The sequence below is a fragment of the Ammospiza caudacuta genome, chromosome Z (genome assembly GCF_027887145.1).
Source record: "Ammospiza caudacuta isolate bAmmCau1 chromosome Z, bAmmCau1.pri, whole genome shotgun sequence".
NCBI lineage: Eukaryota > Metazoa > Chordata > Aves > Passeriformes > Passerellidae > Ammospiza > Ammospiza caudacuta.
This window is the reverse complement of record NC_080632.1, coordinates 76,199,785-76,224,977: the sequence shown is the minus strand read 5'-3', so window position 1 is coordinate 76,224,977 and position 25,193 is coordinate 76,199,785. Positions and strand designations below refer to the sequence as shown.

The window sequence follows — 25,193 nt, the reverse complement described above, 5'->3', positions numbered from 1 at the left end:
ATGTTGTGAAATCAATTAATCATAGAGAAGTGAATGGATTGTATTCAAGCTGCCAGACCACGTACAGCCCCTATTTGATAGTAAGTTTGTTTTTCATATATATTGGCACTTCAGTAGCATTATTGAAGTAAGTAAAGGCTCCTCATATGATGGCTGGCAATTATAAAGAGAGTTTCTCCACCATTTTCCAGTGTCAGCCATACACGTTTTCAGAGTCTTACTGGACAAGAAACTAATAGAGCTAACACAACCTTCACTAAGGAATTGGAAGTAGCTATTGCTCATACTGAGATCACTGCTGGACAAAAGAAAAATAGGGTTTGCAGAGGATTAGTGCAGCAAGCATTCAGGACTTCAGTGTTTGAACTGTTAGCAACCCAGGCTAAGAGCAGCAACTTCATGAGAAAGGCTGTTTTGAAGTCTATTCTATAATCCTATACTGCTTTTAGCTGTCTACCAGCCTGAAATGGAGCAAATGCTGCTATGCACAATGCATTTACTCTCTGCTACAGCAGCAGCTTCTCAGTCTAGGAGAGCAGCAAAATTATGAGAGAGGAGCAGAAAGTAGAAGAAAAAAGAAAAAAGTAACAAAGCAGGAAAAATTAGACACCATACACTCACACACTAGGTTTTGTCAGGAATTTTTTTACAGTTTCCTTTGAGTACCATTTCTGCCCTGTCTATATGGACAAAGGACAAAAGATGAACTGAGACAGCCTCACTGATGTGACAAGAAAGGTAGGTTCCCAGTCTTTATTCAGCATCCGAAACAGAAGACAACAAGATAAGAAAGTTATGAGTTCTTTGTTTTTGGAGAGCTCTCTGAAGTCATATCTTGGTCATTGCAAATACAAATAAGTAGTAAACAACTTTCAGTGTAGGTCTGTACAGGCAACAACTACCAGGTCAGCAAACATTCTAGGAACATAGAGAAAAAAATACTGTAACACATATATCCCCTTTGAAGAAAAATAGAAGAAAAATGATCTCATAATCAAAATGATCCTGAGCCAGGATAAAAAACAGGTCTTTAAAAACATTTTGCATTTATCGTGGTCCACGTCTCCCCATCTTTGACTGCCCCTCCAGCCTCCCGGTACTGGGAACTCACATGTTCCCAGCAGCAAGATCAGCAGCTGCTCTATCCCCAGTGAGACCCAAGAGATACTGCAGTGCCACAGGTGAAAAGGTCTGTCTGACCCTCTTGGGACAGACTTCCTTCCATTTATAACAGCCTGTCCAAGACCACCACACCTCAGAATATTTTGATTTCCATCTGTCCTAGGGTGGTGTTATGATGCTTGTATCCCCAGTCATTGTTCTGTTGATGCTGGATATTATATTCTGTGCCTTCAAGACTGGCTCTGAAAAGTGAAGTTTTGTTTTGCTATCAGCCTGCTTCTCCCCGCAGTCAGGGGGACACAGATGGGGCAGTACATAGGGCATTAATTAGTTTAGCTAAGCAGGCTGAATTTTTCCCTGGACGGTTTTTCCTTTCCCTTTTTTCAACCTACTTGAGCCTGCTCTGGACTGGGACCTGGGAACACCGAGAGTTTGCACCCTGTGGCCTAGCAGGGCCTACTCTGGGCAGTAGCTGCCTCAGCGCCAGAGGGACTGAGAACAGAGCGACCACCCCCAAGAGAGACTTTCTGAATTTGTCATCTTTTTCAGAGCAGTGAAAGAGTTTTGTCATCTAATATTGTTCATTTTGTGTGCTGGGGGGGTGCTGTGCCAATTAAATAAACAGGTTCTTTCCCCTTCTCTCCGAAGAATCCTTCCCGAACCAGCTGGGGGGATGTAGGGGGATGGAATATAGGTAGATGAAGGTGGTGTGGAAAGTAATCTTACCCCCTAAAAAGTTGCAGCTGGGTTAATTATTAAAGATTAGGAGCAGGCCTGATTTTAACAGGCCACAGCTGTAGCCAATAAGAAGAGTGTTATAAAGGAGTGGATTGGTTTGTTGAGGGGAACTGGAGTATGTTGGCTGCTGTGAGGACAAGGAAGAATCAGTGCCTAGAGGAGCTGCCTACAAGAAACATCAAGGAGGTATGAAACTCTGGCAATATGGAACCCTTGCAATGTAATGACAATAGAGTTCTTGCTCTATAATGACAACAGGGGGAGGGGCCCTCTGTGGAGGTTTTCTCCCAAATTTACCCTAAACCAGGACACCATCTCTTCCATGCTCTATGAAACAGAGCTGATCTAACATTGCAAAAGGGATGTTCAGGAGCCACAGCGACCTGCTGCAGATGTCAGAAAATAAAAGAACAGCTAATCTCAGGAAAAAAACATGCCAGGGATGGAAAGAGAAAAAGGACAGATATGTGGGGTGGCCAAATGCCAGATCTACTCTCTGCTCTGATCCCCTGAGGCTGAGCCTACTGAAGCATCTGGGAATTAATTCTGCAGATAGAAAGTAATTGGCACAGTTACTGGAAACTGCTGTTATGGAACAGGAGGGTGTTGTTGTGCATACACTTTATCAGAGGAACCTATAAAAGATGGAAGAGGAGTATTGCCCCTTTAACTATATGATTAGAGTTTCCAAGCATTCTTCATCATGATGATAAAGTAGACATCTGTGTCTATTGAAGCACTAACTCCAGCGTAGTAGTTCATGAATTCTTCTTTTGTGACCTGAGACAGAGAAATTAAGAATAGGAAAATGAACGTTTGCTTTTTATTTAATGCTGTAAGTCAAAACAACAAATAGAGAAGAATGAATGAAATGGAACATCTGCTATTTCATGTTGTGGCTAACAAAAAGGAATCCAACAGGAGGAATTAAGACACTTATAATTTCCTTAATTTCACTTTGCTAGAAACAAGAGCTCTTGTCCTCTACAACACTTGAAGGGAGATGAAGCGTGGAGTTTAACTAACTTTACCAGCAACTGAGGTTAAAATCACTGCTGCCTAAGAAAACAAATTTTTAATGTTCTTTTTTCCAGGGATGCTATAATCTGGTTCTTTGCATAATTATTAATAAAGTGGGTGAGGTTTCTGATGCAATTCAGAGACAGCTTGGAACTTTATATCCACCCCTAGAGAGAAAATATCATTGCTCTAAACAAGTTTCCCTTAATGAAGCAAATATTCTTTCAAATATTTAAATATTTGAGTTTTAAATAGCTTTCATGGGTATTTTGAGGTTTAAAAATGACAATTAAAAAAAAAAAACCAACAAATTAACCAAGAGAAAAACTGTGCAAGTCTCTTGTGATGCCTTAACTCTTGAATTGTGTAGGTTATTCTTTGAATAAACAAAGAAAAATTTGAAAAATACAAAACAATATTAAAAAGACATTTAACTATTAAAGAGTGTCCAAAGGAGGGCCAGGAAGATGGTGAAAGGTCTGGAGGAGAAGCGGTGTGAGGAGTGGCTGAGGTCTCTTGGTCTGTTCAGCCTGGAGGAGACTGAGGGGAGACCTCACTGCAGCTACAACTCCCACATGAGGGAAGTGGAGGGGCAGGCACTGATCTCTGCCCTGGGGTGACAGTGACAGGACCCGAGGGGAATGGCCTGAAGTTGTGTCAGGGGAGGTTTAGCCTGGATGTCAGGAAAAGGTTCTTCCCCGGAGGGTGGCTGGGCACTGGAATGGGGTCCCTGGGCAGTTCTCACAGCACCAGCCTGACAGAGGTCAAGAAGTGTTAGGAGAATGCTCTCAGGCACAGGGTGTGATTTCTGAGTGTGCTGTGCAGGGCTGGGAGTTGGACCTGATGATCCTGATGGGTTTCTTCTAACTCAGCATATTCTGTGATTCCATGGTGTCTGCTCTGATTGCATTGTGTGTTTGAGAACTTAGAAAAGCATGACAACAGGGAGAAGGGACCACTTCAGACTGTCCTACCATCACAAGATGATTACAAGCCTCACTGAAACTGCCTGTTTCAGAGGCTCCCAGCAAGACCACAATGAAGAGGGCATTTCTAGCAAATGCTCAACCTTGAGGCATTTCTGCTAAAAACATTTTGGGTGTTCAGTATCATTAGTGTCTTCTGATTTGGGAAAGCCACAGTCTGTTCTCAGAAGAAACAGTAATCAAGTGAGCTAATATCAGGATTGCTGACCAAGCGGTAGATGCTCAGAGTAACCAGGCACTGAACTCATCAGGGGTCAGTTTGGGAACTCGTTTAATGTGTTCATTCATATATGATCTCAGCACAAAAAGCAGGAATGTTTTCCTTGAAATTTGCTAGATGTCACCCCTGAAAGTGGAAGGGGATAGCTGGCTCTGAACTGGTATCTCTGAGGATGACACTGCAGTAGAGGGGATGAAACTCAGCTCTACTAAGTGCAAAGTCATGCCTAAATAGATAAGCCCCATCACCTCCACAACAGAGACCCTGAGTGGTGGGAACAAGGAAGTGAAAGGTTTGGGTGGAGCATTAGACAAGTAAAGTTACCAGTGCAATGCAGCCCTGGAGAGTGGGAAATGTTAAAGACATATCACAAAGCACTGATAAAAACCTACAGTCTCATTGGTTATTATTAACTGCTCAGATTGAGAATATGGCCAAGTGAACCACAGAGATACAGGATTGCTCTAAGCTGGTCAACAGATGTAAGTTCAGACCAAAGAAGTCTGCAGACACATAGCAAGGGAAAAGAGATGGTTGCAGAGCAGATGTGTAAGAAGTTCATCACAAAAGGTGCCAGACTTTGTACCTGAACCAGAGTGCCAGAGTGCAGGAAGGGCTCCCAGCTCTGTCTCAGCTCATGGGTCCTCAGGGTACACACCCCTGGGCAGTAGTCCCAGCCCCATTCTCCCTCCAACTCTCTGTAGGTAAATCTGTCTCTATTATGGACTGATTTCCAAGTCAAGTGTCTCAGTAATTACACTGGAGAAAAACTAACTGTAAAGTATTTTAAAGCAGGGAGCCTGCTTTTGAACTGGATCATAGTGTTTATTCTCCTAGAAATTGCAATTTTGTGGGGTAGTCTGAAGATGTAATTATTGTAATCTATGAAATTCAATTATTAAGGCTACAAGCTTTAATGAAATCTCATAACCACCCTAGTACCTCCTGCAGAGCCCCTTTGCTTCAGAATGTGCAAGCCAGCTGTATGAGTGTTGTGCACAGGTTATGCATCTACTTTGATTTTCCATATAAATGTGATGCAAATGGATGTTTGGTACTGCAATTACTCCCCCACTTTATAACCTAAGTCAAATTCTGAGTCAGATGGTGATTTCATGGCTTGCAATGAGGTGCTTCACTTACCTTCCCATCTTTGTCATAGGGTGAATCAAAACTATCCAGAAAGGCTCTAAAAACTTGATCTTCTGTCCAGTCTCCATTTAGGTATTTGGGATGATATTTTGCATTATACATCCGACGTAAGTCTTCAATTGTTATGACACCATCTCCAGTCTTGTCTAACTTCTGAAATGCCTGCATGACAATCTCTTTTCTTGCATTGGACATGGGAGGCTGTCAAGAAATATTAACAGAATAATTTTATTTTTGCCAACTACTTGCCCAGTTCCAAATTCAAGTACTTGTTGTTGCTAGTAGCAAAACTTTCAAGGGAGATGGGACAATATACTGGTGATAGTTTACACAGGAGCTAGAAAAGGCAATATGTCCTCAAAAGAGCAATATGATTAAGACTATTCAGTGTCTACCCATACAATAGCAAATGGAAAATAAGAGAGAAAATACTACCTAGAACACTTTTCTGATCTGCCCATTTTAAATATTTCCAAGAAGAAATTACTAATTATCCAGAGTACTAGTATTTTCTGTCTTAATTGTTTAGGCTTCAGCAGAGCAGAGATACTTTAGACAAAATCGATCACTGTGGTGGAATGGAGAAAACATCCCCTGAATAAGTTCATGTTATAAAGAGATGCATCATAAAACGGCTGACAAAGAAGTGAGATTGATGGGTTGAACTGCACAGGTACCCAGACTGCAGCTCAGGAATTTCAGTATCTAAATCAAGGCTACAATTAATTGGAAAAAGATCACAATTGTTTATTTGCAAATATTCCATTCTACTTTGTTCTGTTCTGTTCTGCTATATTTTAATCAATTTAACGCAATAACAGCATAAATTCCCAGACTTACTCTCAGCGTAGCAAGAAATTCATCAAAATCAATTGTTCCACTGCCGTCTTTATCAAATATCTGGAAAAGCTCCTGAGCTTCTTCTTTATTGATCATCACAGCATAATTATGCAGTCCTCTCAGAAACTCATTGAAATCAAGAGTTCTGCTATTGTTATCATCAATAATCCTAAATGCTCTGTAGAAAACATGAAATTTGAGGAAAATGCATAGGAAAACATGGAGAATACTGCAGTGGTTAGTACAGTACTGGAGTAGAGAGGCACCTTACTGAGATAACATTTCCTCCTTGTTCTGTGTTCTGAGGTGGGGAAAAAAGAAATAAATAAAAAACCCTGACCAACAAACCACCCACACTTATTGGCAGTAGAGATTACTTGTTTAGATAGGGTGTATGAATATTACATGCCTGAAGTTAAATGAGGGAAAGGCTGCCATAATGTTCCTGTTCATTATAGCCCTCCGCCCCTGCAAGATGCACATTTAAAAGAAGTTCCAAATTTAGATGGAGTTCCAGTTGGTCACCATCTAGATCCATTTGTGGTGTATGGGGCCTGGGAGAGATCTCAGGGTGTGATGCAACACCCGTTTCCTAGGGATGGGATTCTTGCAAAAAGTTTTTAGGTGCCTCCCCTAAACTAGACAGCTAATTACAGGACAGGACTATTACAACAAGGGCGTCATACCTAAAAGGGAAGGAAGCTTAAAATCTCCAGTGCTGAAATACTTAAGATAATTTTAGAAAACACCAAGGAGATATATATGGTTAATGTTCCCCTCTTTTCTCTGGCAGGGGTTGTTCTGGATGGACTTTCTCATGAGGGATTCACAGTCTTCAACCCTTCAAAAGGTGATCAGGTCAGTCCTGTGTCCCAAAAAAAGCCCCAGTGGCAGGCTCTGTGAGTTGTGGCATTTGTACTGAAATGAGAAAACTCAAGAAGACTTGAAGACTCAAGTTTTGGTTCCTAGGGTGTGATCCTCTTGCAGCTAAAATTATTAGGCTGAATAATGGGTCTGACATTTTGCTTACTCACCTGCCAAGTCCTTTGATGCCTGCAGATCCCCTTGCTAAACAGTGCAGGCGAAGTCTTTCTAAAGGGTTGGTGATTGTGGGCAGGCTTTTTTTTGCATTGATTGCCATCTCTCGGTCATGCCTTGCTGTGCCCATCTGGAAGAACAAAACAGTGATGTGGTGTGGATTCACATTCAGACACAGTGCTGAAACCTGCCTTAGTATACCAAGTATCCCAAATTCCTAACTTGCAAACTGCTGGTGGCAACTCTTTCACGAGGACCCATTTTGACCCTCTGTTTCCTTTTCCTTATAGCCTTCTATTAGAAAGGGAAATTGCCAATATAGGTCAGTGACCATGAAAGGAGGGCTCAGCCAACCACCCTGTGATTAATTGAGATGCAGACAGGAAACGGTGTGTAAAAATTCCTGCCTACAGTGTGAGAACACTGTGACAAGTGGTGGGTGCACTCAGGAGTGTGTGGCTCCCTCTGTGTCCACAGCATCCTTGCCAAGCCTCTTCCACTGGCCAGATTTGTAGCTGTCATTTGACCACAGGAAGACAAAAATTACCCCGGCTGGAGACCTTTGCCTGTGATTCACTTTTGTTCCACTGAGGTCCCGATTCTGCAGAGCAGAGATTTCTCCCATTGCATGTCTGAGCAGCAGCAGCCACCTACACATGACACCTACTGCTTTTTTAACACAACTGAAAAATAAATTAATACCTTAAACTTTCACAGTATTTAGCACCCCAGGACTTCACATCTGACATCAAAGGCCTTCCAGCTTCCCTCGGAGGAAAACAGTGGAATAAAAATAGGGAAAACCAGCTTGTGAGTGACTCTGCAGTGCTGCAACAGCGCCACCAAGAGAGGCGTGCCCAGGCTGGCAGAGACCCACGGCCTCTCCCACAGGGATTATTTGTGCCTAGCGCTATGAAAAGTGGAACTGCCTGTGTTGATATTTTGGGGCCACTGTGAATCCTGGGCACATGCTCAGTGCCAAGACTTCTGCCCCATAGCCTGGCTGATGGGTCTGCAGCAGGCCATGAAGACTCCCAAAATATTTTCCAGCCTTTCAAGCATCATAGGATAAGGGCACACAAGAGTCACAGAAGTTACAGCTCTAGACTCAGAGGGCAACTGGTGCTCTGCTGAGGCCATGCTGGGATGAGGAGATGAAGCTGAGCAGCCCTGTGAGGCACTGTCTGTGCACGTGACACTTCCAATCCCATTGTGATTCCATGTGCAGAAGTGTGAATTGAAATGACCAGACAAAACTTCTAAGAAAAATGGAATTAAACTATTTCATCTTAATTGTTCAGCCACTCCCGTTTACAGAGCATTGGCTATGACTGCTGGTAATGCCAAATATGCTGAATTTTATAACCGTGTTAGATTACTCCAGCTGGGCTTGCAAAACCAGAAAAAAATTAGTTTTGTACTCCCCAAATGGTTTCAGTACTAGCTTAATGTAGAAGTCTAGAGAAGTAAAATACAGAGCATTTTGGCCTTTGCTTCAGACAGAGCAAGCAAAGTTCTTCTGGGAACTCATTAACCAGTGATCAGGAAGATCTCACAGCTGTGTAAGATCAGCAGCCAAAAATGTTTTTCACAAACAATGACCTGTCCTTAAAGGGGAAATGTTTAGCTGGAAAGACTTTAAAATACAATGAGGTTACAGAAATACAGTGCAAACTATATTTATATTACATAATAATATACTATTGCTTATATATAATGTATAGCAACACTACATCTACATACAGAGTACATGATGCAAGTGTATCATTGTGCAGTGTGAGTCTCTCACACTATGTTATGTCATTATGGATTTCTATAAATACTGAGACCAACAAGGACATAATTAATCTCTACTGCACACTACAAAAATCTACACAAACACACACCCCATGAAAAGAGTCAGGCATCTCCTTGCTTCTGGATCAGCGGAGGAATTTCCAGAATACTGCCATGTGCATCAAATAGTCATTGCAATAATACTCATGAACTGAGCATATGGAGGGATAATCTGATTGGTTATCTGTTATGATCTCTTGAACCTCAATAAAAGCCACTGAAACTAGCCAATTTTCTGTAATTTCTGCAGTAAGAATAAAAGCATTTCTGCCTCAGAACTCACCATCTCTAGGCTAAGTTGTTCCAGCACTAAATAATTTTTCTTTTAATATATACTGTTTCTAGTCTGAATCTCCATCATATTAGATGCTGGTTTACTCTCTTTTACAAGATTAAAGAGCCACCTATTAAAAATGTGTCCAGGTGTAATTACCTGAAGGTCCCTTTTAAACTCACTTTTGCTTAGTAACTAGGCATAGCTCAAGATTCCTGGTACAAAATGGATTTCCAGATGTCAGGTAATTCTGTTATTGCTCTTCAACTTTTCAATTTTTTCCCAGTGTTCTTTCTGAAATGGGTCAGCGCAGTCCAGTAATCTCACTAATATCATGTCTCCCCAAATATGATGGTTAAAACCACTAATAGTAAATATTTCTGCTGCTCTTTGCAAATCTGCATTCTCTATAACTTGACTAACTAAATCACCAACAACAAGTTTCTATACAAAACTCAGCAATTAAAGTCTGTTTGCGAAGTAATTGAGTTTTCACATCACACTAAAGCCTCTTAAATAAAGCCTGTGCCTCATGGCAGTAAGCATTGAATAACACTTTTTGTATGTCCAGAAAATACAGAAAACCAGTTAAATATAAAACCTGCGACAAGCAAGCATGGCCCATAGTGACACTTATATCACTTTCCTGTTTCTGTTGGCTGCAGGCTTAAGTTTGAGGTAAACCCTTCCTAGGCTATATTGTAAGAAAAGAGATTTCAAATCAGTGCAAGGAGGGCGGCATCACAGTAATTCACATGCTCTTTCCTCCCCTTTCATTTTGCTCTTGCTCCTTTCTGAATAATGTGAAGTAATTAAAGATGCAGTCAGGGCTTGTTGAGTATAACCATTCTCTGCATAGTGTACAAATGTGTTACATCTTAATACCATTAATAAAACAAGAACAGGTCATAAAAGTAATTCCAAATGGTTTTAATTTGTGTATCTCATCCAAGACCATCAGGTATCTCCCTCAGTGAAATTAACCAGCAGTGTTTATTTTAATTTCGAATGCTGGAGAGTTTTGTTTTAACAGCCTAGGCTATGATCAATTACCCCAAGCTGTCAGCATTGTTTGTTTCTATAGGTGATGTTGTGTTGTGCAGGCCAAACAAAACTGATTGCATTTATTCCTAGCAAATACAAGACCTTAAATTTTGGATTGGATTTTTCCAGAAGAATCTTGTGCTGTTCAGCAGCCAGATCCCTTTACATTCCTCTGTGCCTGAGAATTAAACTTGGACAGAGTCAGATTCAGTCTAAGCTCTGCAACATTTGTTTAGATATTGTCCTTCAGCTGAGCCCACCCAAGAGCCTCCTATGAAAATCCTAAAAGCCACTGCAGTGGAACAGACAGAGTCCCATCTGGATTGCCCAGGCTGTGAAAGCCCCTGAGCTGGCCAAAGACAGGAGTGGCACACCACCCACCCCAGAGCAGAGGATCTCAGGATCTAAGGACAAATTAAACCGATTGCATGCATTTAGTTTACTTCTTATAATTTCATTGAATCGTTAAAAGCACAAAAGCTGCAGGAGTATTTGACAACTGTCTAAACACCTCCTTAAAAATTCCCAGCCTCACTGACCCCTCTGCAGCAGCCTCCCATGTCTCTCTCCATCGTGACCAGCTTCATCCAGCTTCAACCTTCTGACAGGTGGACATTACTGCAATTGCTCTTTTGCATATATACATATACATTTATAAATACATGTGTATATTTATATATCTAAATAAAAATAATATTTTTAAAAATTAGATTTAAAAATTAGATTTAATTGAAATTAATTAAACTACTCTTGGTTGATCAGAAAAACTTACTGTGAGGTAGCAAACAGGAAAAAAAAAATCCTTTACGTGCAATGTTTTTCTGAACCTGGGATTTCCACTCAGGGCTGGAAGCTTGGATAGTGTTGTGCTTCCTGGCTCAGGCAACAAGTTCAGGTGACAATGGGCCACAGCCTCACTGCACAGCTTCCTTATCCATCTCGTTTTACCTGTTTACACACACGGCTGCCTTGGCCCCCCTTTTTTGGGAGGCCTGGAGTTTGCCAGCTGGTCTCCAAGGTGACACTGTAGGCTGTGGCTGGCCCAGCCTGCAATTACGCTGCTTCCCTGGACAATTGCTTTGGTGTTTGGAGAGCCTTTTCATTTTATTTCTTTTAAAAATAATTCCTTTTCTTCTTATCTTTGCCCACATGAGCTGGAGATCAGGGGAAAGTGGGAGACACCTTGTGCTGCCCCTTGCTGAGTGATGAGACTGAGGGAGAGTGGCTGTGGGAAAGTGCTGCATTGCATGGTTGTGTTTCTAGAACATGTTTCCCTGCTTTCATAGTTGATAGGGTTGAAAAAACTCTCTGGTTCAATTGTTTACTGCAAACATAGTAGAAACATATAAGTAAAAGACTGTCAGTTGTGGTTCACAAAGAAAAAAACCCCTCACCAGCGTATATTTTTTCCCTGATGATTAATTGCCACTTTGAAGACCCGCTGGTGGTTAGAACCTCTGGGGAGATGCTGAGCTTGTGTTCATTTGTAGCAAGAAGAAAGCTGAAAAGGTTAAACACCCATATGATGAGGAAAAATTGCTCTCTGCCTAGACACAGCTATTAGCAACTTGGTCTGCAGAAGGTCACAAACATTGTCAGTAAGATAATGTACCCCTTTGGTAGGGAATCAAGATGTTGTTAGATTCCTTAGGGGGATGAAATAGCCTGTGTGTGTTCCTTGGCCCTCTGGGGCAGCAGCAGCAAGGTGAACATGTAAGATCAAGGCTGATGGCAAAGGCAGCATGTAGAAGTCAGTGTGAGAGCACGTGGGAAATGAAGGGAGAGCCCTGTTCTGGCCATGGATGAAACACTGAGCAATAACAAAAAAGTCGCTTCCTGGCAAAAGCAGAAAATTATTTTAGGCAATTGCTAGACTAATACCACTTGCATCCTGGCAGGCTGCTTATTGCTTATCTCTCATCAACAGGTACTTCCTGGTACTAAACCAAAGCTTGTGCAAGACTTAGAATATTCTTTTATATCTCTCATGTGGCAGCTGATTGCACATTAATGCACAAGCAGGGAACAAGGCTAATTTAATCATTCACTGATTCAAAAATACTGCCTTTGTGAAAATGTAACATCCTTCCATCCACTATCTTTTTTTCGTGAATTGATCTCCAGAGACCTTCTGGGAATGCAGAAGAGATAAAGGGCTATGAACATTATCTGGGCTGCTGCCGGGTCACACACTCTGCTAAGAAAAAACAGAGGCACTGAGGGCCAGAAAAATGGTTTTCACTGAACAAGTTGGTCCTTGGAATTCAGCCTCCCACCCTAATAAAGAAATTCTTCAAGTGCTGAATTTGCATTGACTTTCAGAGGTTTGCAGCAGATTGAAACAACAGGGGTGGGCTCTTGAAAGCAAAAAAAAAAAAAAAAAAAAAAGAAAAAAAAGTTCATTCAATATCTGGATACTCAGCTGCATTCTGTTGCCTTTTCTTCCCTCTGCCAGTGAGCCCAGGGACACACAGAAACACATGGATATTTACTCTACACTCCTCTGGAAACTGGACTGGGCCATTTCTGGCACAGTCCAGCTAATGACATTGGTTAATGGTTTACCAATCTGAAAAATTATTAACAGGCGTTCAGGTGTCTCAGATTACATCAGGATGTGATGAAATTTATTTGGTTGTACCTGCTCTGTCACTGTGCACAGAGCTGTAAACAGAGTTCAGTGAATTCAGAATTTATCATAAAGAATATAGGGATTTCATCAGAACTCTGACATTTTTCCTCATCATTTTCTAACTAGCACTGAATATAGGCATACCTAGTAGATTGTTTTTTTTTTCTGAACAGCCTGGGCTGTCTGCTCAGTTTGTAGTTCAGCACTGGACTGAATTAACTAAAGAAAATATACTATGAGGCCTAATGTGTTCTATAAAGTCATGACAGAGTCAATTTAAGTCAATTGAAGTTTCTAAAAATTCAGATTTTGTGTTGAATTTAGGCAGGAGGGAAGGTATAATTCATTATGAACTTTATAAGAAGTGTCTCAAAAAAAAGTGGCCCTTTAGTTTACAAGTTTTAGCACTGTTTCTTAATCTGCCACCTGTGACCATTGTTGTGGAGAAGATCTTCAGCTATAAGAATAACAGATATGAGCATATCTGCTTGTCGTTGGTAGAAAAATCAGCAGGGTTGTTTGTGTGGAATACAGATTAAAAAAAAATAGCAAGCATGAAGTCCCAGAACACTATGTAGCAGAGATGGATAAATCAGGATTTACGGGATAAACCTCTGTGTTTTTTTCCTGCCATTAAAATTAAGAAAATTTCACATATACTAAAAAAGAAACCCGTGTGGTAAGTACATTGTCAAGGGGAAAGTATTCTGATTTTAAACCAAGATGTAATCCAATTAAATTACAGAATCACAGAATGGTTTGTATTGGAAGGAACCTTACAGATCATCTAGTTCCAAACACAACTGAACTCTGACTCTAAATAAAATGCTCTTATATCCAAAAATGCCGTCTCCCTGTGTGGTTTGGAGTTATCCAGCTGAAATTAATTGTCTGCTCTCCAGAGCAGACACAGCTGGCACATGCAGACTGCGCTCATGCTACTGAGCTGATTCCCTAGAGAGCGGTCACCACCACCCTGCCTGCTGGGTGCTGGCCCCAGAGCAGCCCTGTCACAGAGCCCCAGCCCGGTCCCCACGGGGGTCTGACCCTCACCCCACCCCTCTGCACTGAGAGGCATTTCCAGCCCAAACGGTGCACACTGCCAGCAGCGCCTGCGTGATGGATTGCTCTGCCTGGCCACACAGCTACAGCATTCCTAACCAGTGCCTTTAATTGCCTTTTCCCCTTGCTCTTGGGAAGCACAAGCAGGTTTTGTTTTTTAATGCTATGTCAGGTGCTAAATGCACTTGACAAGGTTTTTTGAAGGTGATTTGAGACCAGGAGCATTCCAGAAAAAGAGGCAGTTAACTTTAAAATTTTTCTTTTCTTGAAAATCTACAACAAATCTGTTTCCAGTTGGAGAATGGAAAATGAAAACACTAGATATTTCAGTTTTTAAGAAGTTAAGTAACTGATGTTTACTAGAAATTATTTTTATCTTGTGCCTTGAAATAATGTCAATTTAAGTTCTTGAATATTTCAGGCCAAATAGAAAAAAAACAATGTTGTGGGTGTTAGGGTTTGTTTTTTTTTTTTTTTTTTCTACTGCATTTCTCAAAAATTTTGGCACTTTTCTGTCAACCACAGTGAAACAATGTGATGGACATGCATGAGAAACTTCTGTGCTCAACCCTCTCTTTTGTCCACAGAAGAAAACAGTTAAATTGCCCCAGCATTTATTAGGATCAAATACCTTTTGATGCTGAAAAGCTGTCCTTAATCATTGCAAAGTGGGGGAAGTAGCAAAGAATAGAACAAGAACAGTCTGCAGCTTGCTTCAACAACAACCAGAACAATCTGTCCTCACTGAAGGGGGCAAAGAGGAGGGAGCCAAAACCAGAGAGGAGAAGGTTTCAGCAAGCTGTTCTTCAGAGAGGCCTCCCTAAAGGCGGTCACCACGTGCTGGAATGTCCTGGGGAAGGAAGAGTGGTTGTGAAGTGTGCTCTTGGCACAGGCATATGCCAAGCGGGGGAGTCTTGATCGTTTTTTTACAACCCTGCTAGTCCTCTGAATAGTGGATTTTTACAGTTGTCTGGGACCATGCCAGCAGCACTAGGTAGGAGAGGAAAAGGTGGTGGGAAGTAATGTCAGTAGTCATACAGGAGAGGGCAGAGCCAGGCCAGGCACTGCTGCAGGAGGATCTGGAGGGGGCGGTGAGGGGGGAGCTGTGTTGGCTGCCAGGGCAGGGAACTCTGTGCTTGCCAGCCCGTGGAGCCAAACTGACTGCAGCTATGACTTCAGCCTGTGTGGTATCATTGCTTAAACAACCACAAATGGTATGTATTCTTTTCTTTTTATTCACTGGAGCTTCCTCTCTAAATTATCAGGAACTGTTTTGGTTCCTGACTTCAGAAATGTACTGGTGGTATGCGAGCTGAATGCTTTTCCCAGCCAGGAACCAGGGCCTGCTTGACATAGCAGCAAATTCAGCACTCAGCTTGCTGGGGACACTCATCAGCACGGCTGATGATACACAATCAGTCTAGGAGGGCTTTGTGGTGTCCCAGAGCCCCTTCTCTCCACGGCCTCTGCATTTCAGAACTGACTCCTGCCACCCAGAGCATGAGCTATTGCCAGGCTCCTCTGCACAGCAGGCCTGTGCCAGGCTGCCACCTTGGCACAGGAGCTGCTGTTGCCTCAGTCAAGGTTTCTTTTCTCTGTGTGTGAATAAGAGACTCAGGGATGAGTCAGCAGATAGAAGAGACAGTCAGGTCTCAAAACAGATGAATGCATCCTCACTTATAAATAAGGGCAGGAAGGAAAGAGGTGATGTGGTTGTAAAAGTCCCACAAGAGTGTCTCTGCCAACAGGCTTGCCAACTTTGCAACGGGGGCAGATTTGCTGGGACACACGACAAAAGCCTGAGAAAGAGGAGAGGTATGGGATGGCTCTAACATTTTCCAGCACTGGAAACAGCAGTGCTGGCAACCAGGTCAAGTGCCTGCATAGCACAGATACACATGCCCAAGAAGAACAGGAGACAAAAGTCTAAGCATGGTCTTCAGAGTGACAGAATCACAGAATCATCAAGGTTGGAGGAGGCCTTCAAGATCATTAAGTGCAGCTGTCAACCCAGCACCACAAAAATAATCTCTAAACATATTCCCAAATGCCACATTCAGATACCTCTTGAACACTTCCAGAGATGACTCTGCTACCTCTCTGGGCAATTTATTCCAATGCCTGACCACTCTTTCAGAAAAAAATATTTTTCCTAATATCTAGTATGAAACTTCCCTGCATAACTTAACACTATTTCTTCTTATCCTTTGGCTTGAGACATGGCAGAAGAGACTGACTCCCACTTGGCTACATCCTCCTTTAAGGGAATTGCAGAGAGTGATATAGTCTCCCTTGACTCTCCTTTTCTGCAAGCTAAACACACCCGAGATCCCTCAGCTGCTCCTCATCAGATTTGTGCTCCAGACCTTTCTCCAGTTATGTTTCCCTTCCCTGAACTCTCTCCAGCACCTCAATGTCCTTTCAGAAGTGAATGTCCCAGAACTGAATCCAGGGTTCAAGGTATGGTGCCCAGCACAGAGGAACAGTCACACCATTGCTGATCCAGGCCAGGATGCCATTGGCTTTCTTGGCCACCTGGGCACACACTGGCAAACTCCTCATTTCTTCCCATTTGCCCTGGTAGAGAAGCCAGATTTAAAGATTTGTAGTTCCAGGCTAAGTCATTAGGCTTTCTGAGCATTCTAACTTTCAGCCTTGGTGGAATTAAAATTTCTTAGCACCCCTTCCAATTTCATAAGTCTCTAAAATTTAGATCTCTGGATAAGTGTCTCTCTTAAAATGAGTGCATGCATTCCCTGCCTGAACAGTGGACATGTGTAGGTGGTGTCTTTGGCACATTCCAGGCAAGCCCAAGGGAGTATGGGGTCAACCTCCCCCAAAGCTCCCAAGGGAGCAAATGTCTCCCAGGGACATTCACAATGCCCAGCAGAGGGACGGGGACCACATCCCAGTGCATCAATGTGATATTTTTTCAAGAAAGGACACCAGAAGCTGAAGAATTAAAGTCTGAAGGCTGAAGATTCTGACTTGTTTAATACATTCCTTGTTTATGTCTTCAGCATGCATGATGGATGAAGAGAGTCTCTTGGCTTCATGAGAGCAAAGTCCTGCTTTGTGGAACCTCTTTTCCTTCTACAACAGGGGAGCCCACCTAGCTGATCAAAAGAAGCCAATTGATATAACCTTTTCAGATTTCAGCAGAGCTTTTGATAATGTCTCTGAAGATCCTTCTGGACAAAATGTCCAGCTCACAGCTGGATAAACACATCCTGTGATGTGTGAGCACCTGGCTCATGGGTGGGGCACAAAGGGTTACAGTGACTGGGGTGACATCAGGCTGGTAACCTGTCACTAGTGGGGTTCCACAGGGCTCCATCCTCTGCCCTGTGTTATTCAACACCTTTATAAATATTTGGAAACAGGACTGGAACGGAGGCTAAGCCAGTTCACAGATGACACAAAACTGGGAGGAGCTGTTGACTCCCTTGAGGGCAGAGGCCCTGGACAAATGAGAGCACTGGGCAATCACCAACTGCATGAAGCTCAGCAAGGGGAAGGGCTGGACTCTGCACCTGGGCCAGGACAGCCCTGCATGAACACACAGACTGGGGAAGGAGGTGCTGGAGAGCAGTGCCATGGAAAGGGACCTGGGGCTCCTGGTCAATGGGGAGCTGAACAGGAGCCAGCAGTGCCCTGGCAGCCAGGAGGGCCGGCCCTGCCCTGGGGGCATCAGGCACAGCATCACCAGCCGGGCAAGGGAGGGGATTGTCCTGCTCTGCTCTGAGCTGGGGCGGCCTCACCTCGGGTGCTGGGGCACCTTTGGGTGCCACAGAGTAAGAAAGACGTGAAACCATTAGAGAGTGTCCAAAGGAGGGCAGTGAGGGTGGTGAAGGGTCTGGATAGAAAGCCATGTGAGGATTGGCTGAGGTCTTTTGGGCTGTTCAACCTGGAAGAGACTGAGGACTCCTCACTGCAGCTACAACTCCCACATGAGGGGAAGAGGAGGGGCAGGCACTGATCTCTGCTCTGTGTGACAGTGACAGGAGCTGAGGGAATGGCCTGAAGTTGTGTCAGGGGAGGTTTAGGCTAGATATCAGGAAAAATATTTTCACCCAGAGGGTGTTTGGGCACAGCAACAGCTCCCCAGGGCAGTGCTCACAGCACCAGCCTGACAGAGGTCAAGAAGTGTTTGGGCAGTTCTCTCAGGCCCATGGTGTGACTCTTGGGATGTCCTGTACAGGCCCACGAGCTGGACTAGATGATCATGATAGGTGCCTTCCAACTCATCATATTCTGTTCTATGATTTTATTACTTTAAGACATAGAAGAGCAATGGAAAGGTAAGCATAATCCTAAAAAAAAAAGGACAAAAAGTAAGTGTATTGCAATTGTATTACTAATATGACTATTGACACTTTTAACCATATTGCAATTTTAACTGCCTTGGGTTTTTTTTTTTTCTCTATCAGATTTGGATTAAAGATAACATACTCTGCAGATCTCAATTAACAATAAAATCTTGGCTTTACTTTCATGTAAGAAGTTCTTTCTTTTTGCCCATAAACAAGACCTTGAACATAAAGCAGGAGAGAGGAGTATGAGGTCCTCTTCAAACTCAGCTCCTAGCAGGGGGCCAAAAGGCAGTCTGTAGCATTTCTCCTGCTCTTTCTGAGGTAAGTGACACATTTTGCCAGCTGTGAACTGCTTTAATGGGAAGTTAGACTGTTATGTTGTGTATCATTATTTTCACACCCACAGAGCTGAGGTCTGTCTCAGCAGTGAGATTGCTTTGCCCCTCCCTGTTACCGTTTCCTTTGAAATGGGATGGTGGTTTTCTTCTTAGCTGGGAAGTTAGGGAGGTGATATCTCTCTCTCTCTCTATGGACTGCAGGGTAATGATGTCTTCATGTAGGCCCCTCACTTGACCCTGTTTAGCAGATAATCAAGAATGATTTTAAACAGAGATGGTAATATGTCTTGGTGATGCCCAGCAGATTTTGACATCAGTTATTTGGATCATCCACCACAGACCCTCCTGTCCAACCTGTGAGGGAACATGCCCCATCTGTGACTTAATCTTTCTTGCACACCAGCCAGAAAGCTTCTAGCTGACCTTTAGTCTAGCAACTGCCAGGAGCAACAAAATATATGTTAAATTCCCCAAATGCACCCAAGGCTTTCTTTTATAAATCACTTTTTCTTGTCTAGCAGCAGGCTGGGTGGGAGCCACCAGGAGCAGGAGAGCATTGTTCCCAGGCCATCATTCATGCTCTCATCTTGTACAGAGCAGTAGAAATCTGTGTGGTTTGTGTGGGAAGGGACCAAGGAGGATTCAACAGTGGCACAGTGACACATTCTACAGGGACATGCTGCAGAGGGCATCAAACAGGGAAATGCAGAGAAGTAGGCACACTCCATGCTGCAGAAATGGTAGCAGGGCTCCCCAAACGTTTCAAAATCCATTTGCCTAATTACAACATGTTACAGACCCTGGTGTGGTTCAAGATCTTTTCCACTACTCATAACTTTACTCCCTAGCAAAGTTTCTGATGATTTTAGAAGTGTAGCATCTAATCTGTGTTTAGGCCTGAGACAACAGAAATGAAGTGCCTGGTATCTGTATTGCTCCTTAAAGTTAGTCACCCAGTCCCTAGCCCTTCACATGTGTGAAAATTCTTGTCTTGTTGTGCATCTCCATTACAGACACTGATATTGATGGGCATCCTGCCACAGCAAAAACCAGTAGCAGCTACCAGGACTCAATTATTGTAGGATACTGCCACAAGTCAGCATTTAAGTGTTTGCAAGCTACTTTGTCTGTCTAAAGGCTTATCCTTTAAAAAAAAAAAAAATAGTCATATTGTCTCAAATGGATTCATGCTAGTGAAAAATTTAGTTCAGACATGTGAACAAGAAACCAGACTACAACTACTGTCATGTTTCTGATACACCATTTCTGCATTTGAGGCCAGATAATGCTATCAAGAATTTGCTAACATTATCTACCCAGAAATTGCATAATCTGGTATGTTTGTTATCTGCAGGGGTAAGTCACTATCTTCTGATGGATGAAACCTCACAAGTTTCTGTACAAACAGTCATACCACCCGGATGCCACCAAAGATGGCTGTTTCGATGATGCCAAGAAGAAAAAAAAAAAAAAACAAACTAAAACGCCCACTCAAAACCAAAAAAAAACAGCTTACAAAAAGTAACAAAACATTTCTTAGAATAGACTATTACAAGACAAATGTTCATTCTAATTATAGTATAAATATTATGTAAGCTCTAAGAGTGGCGCGTTCAGTCTACCACCAGTTGTGTCTGCCAAGGACAGAGGCTGCAGTGCTGTGCTGCAGTCCACGACATGCAGCTTCCTGGAGCGTAAGAGGCTCCTCCGAGCAGAAACTCCAGTGTGGGAGTCCAGCTTTTCTGCTGACATGGCTCCCTGCCTGCACTGACCTGGCACAGCCCTGTCCTGCAATCTCCAGAAAGGCATTCAGCAGCAAGAAAGAAGGTGGTTTTGGCTGCTTTCAGCAATGCTTTGGCACAAACGTCAGGTAAACACTCCTAACTGCGCTGTCACACCGGTCCCTTGTTGCCTATAAGGTACCAGACCTCATCTTAAGAAAAACAGAGGGCACTGGACCTTGGGAAAATTTGGAGCTCCAGCCATATATTGCAGCATTTGTCATTACATGACACAAAACTGTGCTTGTTTCTTAGTTAGGGACTAAGGGTAAAGTGGGAGGATGAGGACTGAGTGGCTTTGCCCCCAAGCAGTGGGTCTTTCTGAGAGGTTTGGTGCCCCACCTCTTCTCCTACAGACATTGTCACAAATGTGATTCAAATCACAACAAACTGAACTCTCTGCCTCCTTTTACCCCAAAGTGGTGGGAAAGCATTTGTTACTTATTCCTTGTTTGTGAAGAAAAGATTAATTTCAGCCTCTGAAGAATCCACAGGAAAAAAGGCAGTATATGAAAATGTTTTGCACTTGAAAATACTGGAACTATCATGGGAGTTGAAATGGAAGTAGTCAAGTCCCTGGCAAGGTAATAACGACTCTGATTGCCAGGACTGCAGTGATGTATATAAAAAAGGGTTTTCCAGCAGCACTGACAGGTTTGTGGAGGACAGGTACCCTGTCATTACTGTTGTAATGTACAGTTCCTTAAGCAGCTTGGGTTATCTGCAAAGCCCATCTCCATTCCTCACAGTCCCTGACAGTGGCTTATAAATAACAGTCTTTCTAAATAGTGAAGGCTGCAAAAGTGGAAGTTAACTCTTCCTTCCCCATGCACGTCCAATTCTTTACCATGTTATTCCTAGTCAAAGCTAATGCAGCCAGATAAAACAGATTTTAGACAAACTCATTCAGGGATTTAAGTCCCGCAGTTTCAAATCCAGGTATACCCCTGGTGGATCTTGTACTTTGAATAAAACACAAAACATTCCTAGGTATGAAATCCAGGTCAGTGTAGTTTTTTATCTATCATCAACATTTCAACAGTTTGCTACCCAAACTGAGGCATGTGGAAAGAAAAGAAAGCACATAAAGCAATACATCTCTTCCATTTTTTTTTCTCAAAGTTTTGGATTTTTGCTTGGCATGTCCCTGGTCATCAACATGAGAAATCTTCTGTAGTTTGAATGGATAAGGCATCAGTCCCCTGCCTTAATGTTTAGCTCAGGACCCAGGGAACACACTGGGAGCAGCCCTTGGAGGGTACAAGGCTTCTTTGCAAAGTTTACAAAGCACTCAATTCATTGAATATCTAGCCTAGGGACTTTCCTAGAAAAGTTTCCTGGAAAGGGATAATGTGTTAAGGGCTCCTGACATGGGAATTGTGAAATGTCACAGCTCACATCCAAACCCACTGAACTCCTTCTGCCAAAGAATTCAGCCCTTCACTGTTGCAAGGGAGGGGAAGGAGGTCCTCTTGAACAATTCTGCTCTAGACTTGTGGAGACTGTTCTGAAAGGGGCTTTTCAATTGATGAGGAAGATGAAAGGATCGCTACACTGAGCTCAGGGGTTTAGTGAGTCTTATAGAATATTCAGTAAGTTTCTCACTGAGCACCTGCTGTGGACAGCTAGTTAGCTGTACACATAGACAGGTATTTAAATAGACCTTTATCATTGGCACAATCTGTTGTGTAGAGTTTTTGAAGGCTGTCCATGGTTTTCTGGAACACAGGACTTTGCCTCACGTGAATGCCAAGGTTATTTCAAACACAGGGATACTTACCATAACTGGGGTCTCTTGGAAAGCAGCCCACAGTTTCCTGTTGCAAGGAAAGCAGCAAGCAGTCCAGAGGGGTGTGTGGTGGTGTGGGATGGAAGTGGCAGTGTTTGGGTGGGACAATCACACATGCAGCTGACAAAGAGGCTGCTGAAACAAGGTATGTGCTCCTGCTCTAAGCAGACATGCTCTGAAAGAAATTTAATCTTCAAGTATGCATTGAAGAGGTAAAAGGAATAAAAGATATTTTCTATTCTTCAAGGATATTTTTTATTCTTTTCAAAAGGATTAATTGAGGAGTTAGCTAACTTCATTAACTTTTAAACTATTAAAATTTAAAGAATTCACAATTTATAGATTTGACAAGGAAGTAGCAATTAAAATGTACAAAAGCAATAGAACCCAAGTAAAGAGCCTTGCTTTTCTTCCATTACAGATTGAAGTTCAGCACTCATGTGAGTTTTATTAATCAACTGGCATACCACCATTATGCACAAACACCTCAGTTCCTTGAAGGAGAATTTTGGCATAACATGGGTGATATTTTTAAATCCTTCCAGCTCTGCTGTAGAAAATTAAGGTGTGTGCTGTAGCAGAGTGCCCTACTGCAAGCTGGGATGGACGCTCCTGTGTCATGTGTCTCTGTAGTTCACCCCTACTTAGCTGGGGACAAGCTTCTCAAGCCATGTGAAGAAAAGTTTTTTGCATCTTTCTAGGATCACCAGAAAGTCAGGAACACAGCAAATTTGAAAATGTTGCCAAAGAAAGAAAATTCGTATCCAGCAGAAACTTGACTCTGCACAGGTTAAGAGTTGCTATGGTGCTCTTCCTGATTTTGTGGCAGAAGCCAAGGTGGAAGATAGCAGAGTTGGAGTTCTTGATTTTAAAGTAACCGAGAAATGAAAAGTATCTTGAGTGTAAGCATCCAAGGAAACAACTTATGAATCTAATACTATACTGTTGGAACCCAAGAATAATATTGCAGACTGTGATATTTTATTGTTCTCTGCAAGTGCTAAAAGATTTCCAAGCAAAAAACAAAAGCTCAGATCTCTTCATTGTGACATTGAGCATACTTTTCTGTAGGGATACTGTTTAGTATTTATCAGCATATCTACTCCAAAGTAAATGAAGTGTTTTAGATAAGCTCAAATTGCAACACTGAACATTACAGCTCGGATCCCTTTGAAGGATCAACAAGCTATGGGCTCCAGTGGATAGAATCTATAGCTAATCTAATGACTGGTTTAATATCTGTCCTTTGTTCTAATGTACTAATGAGCTCAGTCAAGCCCATTAACAGTTCCCAGAGAAATAACCACCTAAGACATAGTTTGCTACTGCTGCTGACAAAGGCCTTCATTTCAATGACAGTAGAATCAAGCTTGTTAATTCTTATAGCTCATTAGTAATTATGACTCCTGGCAATTCCTAGAGCTCATTAGTGTTTTTGTTCCCAGTAAATTGTGATTGAATATCTGATTATATTTCAACAGCCTTTCAACAGGAAACAAGTTCGTCCCATTTTCTGGAAGTGTTTTTAAGGTTTTTATTTATTTCTATTTCTAAATAAATTCCAAATCATTCAGAACCAACAAAAGGGGTACACTCACCATAACTCATGCTGTCATCCCCTCTAGCAGAGGGCTTCCACCTCTGTGGGTACCTGGGACAGACTGCTGCCCTGAGCCTGCAGATCCCAGTTCTGTGATTCTACACTTGCTTGGCTACTGTTTTACACTTCATCAGTGTTCTTTAACTACAGTCTCTGCAATGTTTATTGCTCAGAGAAAACAAGTTTCTGGTGATCTGTGAAGCCCTTCTAAGCATTAGCTCAGAAGGCGTGACTCCCAGTGTCTCTGTCTTCCCAGCTCACCACTGAATTGTCCGAGAGGCAAAACAACAAGTATTTTATTTTGGTGCTCTGAATTGCATGAATACTCACACTCCCTCCAAATCACTTCCTCAATTTCCCTATGTCAGGAAATCCCTAACTTCAAGCCATGAACTGTGCTTGGGTTTAATACCAGAAATGAAAGGCAAAAGGTACAAGGTGTGGCACAGTACTAAGCCCAACAGAGGTTTTGGTCACTCCTCTGCAGTCAAAGCGACATATTCTTGGGCCTTAAGGGCCAGCAACCAGCATGTTGCTATCAGATTTCCTACAGAAAATACATGGTGAGGCTGGGAGCAGCAAAAGGTGATAAGCTCACCCCAGGAGCCAGCAGAACTCACACCTCCCTTCCCACCACAGCTCAAACACTCCCTTATGTTTCACTTTGCCTCTCAACATGCTTCCTGTGTCCTGTCTCTCTCTGCCCTAGGCTGGCTTAGCCTCATTCCTTTCCACACACAAGCTGTCTCTGAAGGGAGTGGTGCTATACCGCACTGGCTGCCATGGGCCTCATGCAACAGACTTGGTAGTTATTTTGTGAAACCTGGGCTTGAAAGCTGTTGCTTGCTCACTGAAATGTGTTGGAAGTTATACACCACTTCCACTTACCTTCATGATTCCCACAGATTTTTGTGATGGTGCACCCCCTGCCATTCCTTCCAAGGCTGCAGTGTGATCTGAGAAATGCTTGTTAGGCCTTTCCTTGGAAACACCACCTGGGCTCAGCTCTTTCTGAGCTTATCAGAAACAGTCTGTTCCCAGGAACTCCTAACAAGCTTGTTTTTCTCATGAGCAGCCTTGGAAAGCATCTCTCTGGCCTGAATGGCATAACATTCTGATTCTCACACTTTCAAAGAAAGTACCGACCCAAACTGTGGCCAGGATGAAACACTGTTGTGATTAAAGCCTTCTCTTTTGCAACCCTGTAAACAGCAGTCCAAGAGGCGGCCCACTGAGCTCTCCTGGAATGCAGCAGGCCTGTGACCAGCAATGTCCCTCCGAGGGGGACGCCTCTCAGAGCCAGCAAAACTCCAGGATTGCTATACCTGGATGATCACTGAACCACCATGCGTCCTAGGCCGACACCCTCACTCCTCAAGGCCCAGCCCTTTGCCCATCAGGAGACTCA

The 25,193-nt window shown here is 42.8% G+C and overlaps 1 protein-coding gene across 2 annotated transcripts; it reads right to left on the bottom strand.

The window, feature by feature from the left end:
• Positions 1 to 831: 831 nt before the first annotated feature.
• On the bottom strand, positions 832 to 24,715 carry CAPSL (calcyphosine like). 2 transcript variants are annotated; one of them, XM_058824053.1, is made up of 5 exons: positions 24,674 to 24,715; positions 7,113 to 7,246; positions 6,079 to 6,256; positions 5,230 to 5,439; positions 832 to 2,640 (listed from the first exon to the last, which is right to left on the bottom strand). In XM_058824053.1, exons 1-5 carry the CDS (start codon positions 24,677 to 24,679, stop codon positions 2,539 to 2,541), a joined length of 630 nt encoding a protein of 209 aa, XP_058680036.1. In that variant the 5' UTR covers positions 24,680 to 24,715; the 3' UTR covers positions 832 to 2,538. The 2 variants fall into 2 exon arrangements, with proteins under 2 accessions (XP_058680036.1, XP_058680037.1); XM_058824054.1 differs by lacking the exon at positions 24,674 to 24,715 and adding an exon at positions 11,043 to 11,144.
• Positions 24,716 to 25,193: the final 478 nt, after the last annotated feature.

Bases quoted from the DNA above. Each gene is read 5' to 3' on its own strand.
- CAPSL (XM_058824053.1), bottom strand. The intron at 6,257-7,112 runs GTGAGTAAGCAA...TGTTTTCTACAG, and splicing joins GGCATCAAAGGACTTGGCAG to AGCATTTAGGATTATTGATG. The intron at 2,641-5,229 runs GTAAGTGAAGCA...TCTCTGTCTCAG, and splicing joins CCTATGACAAAGATGGGAAG to GTCACAAAAGAAGAATTCAT.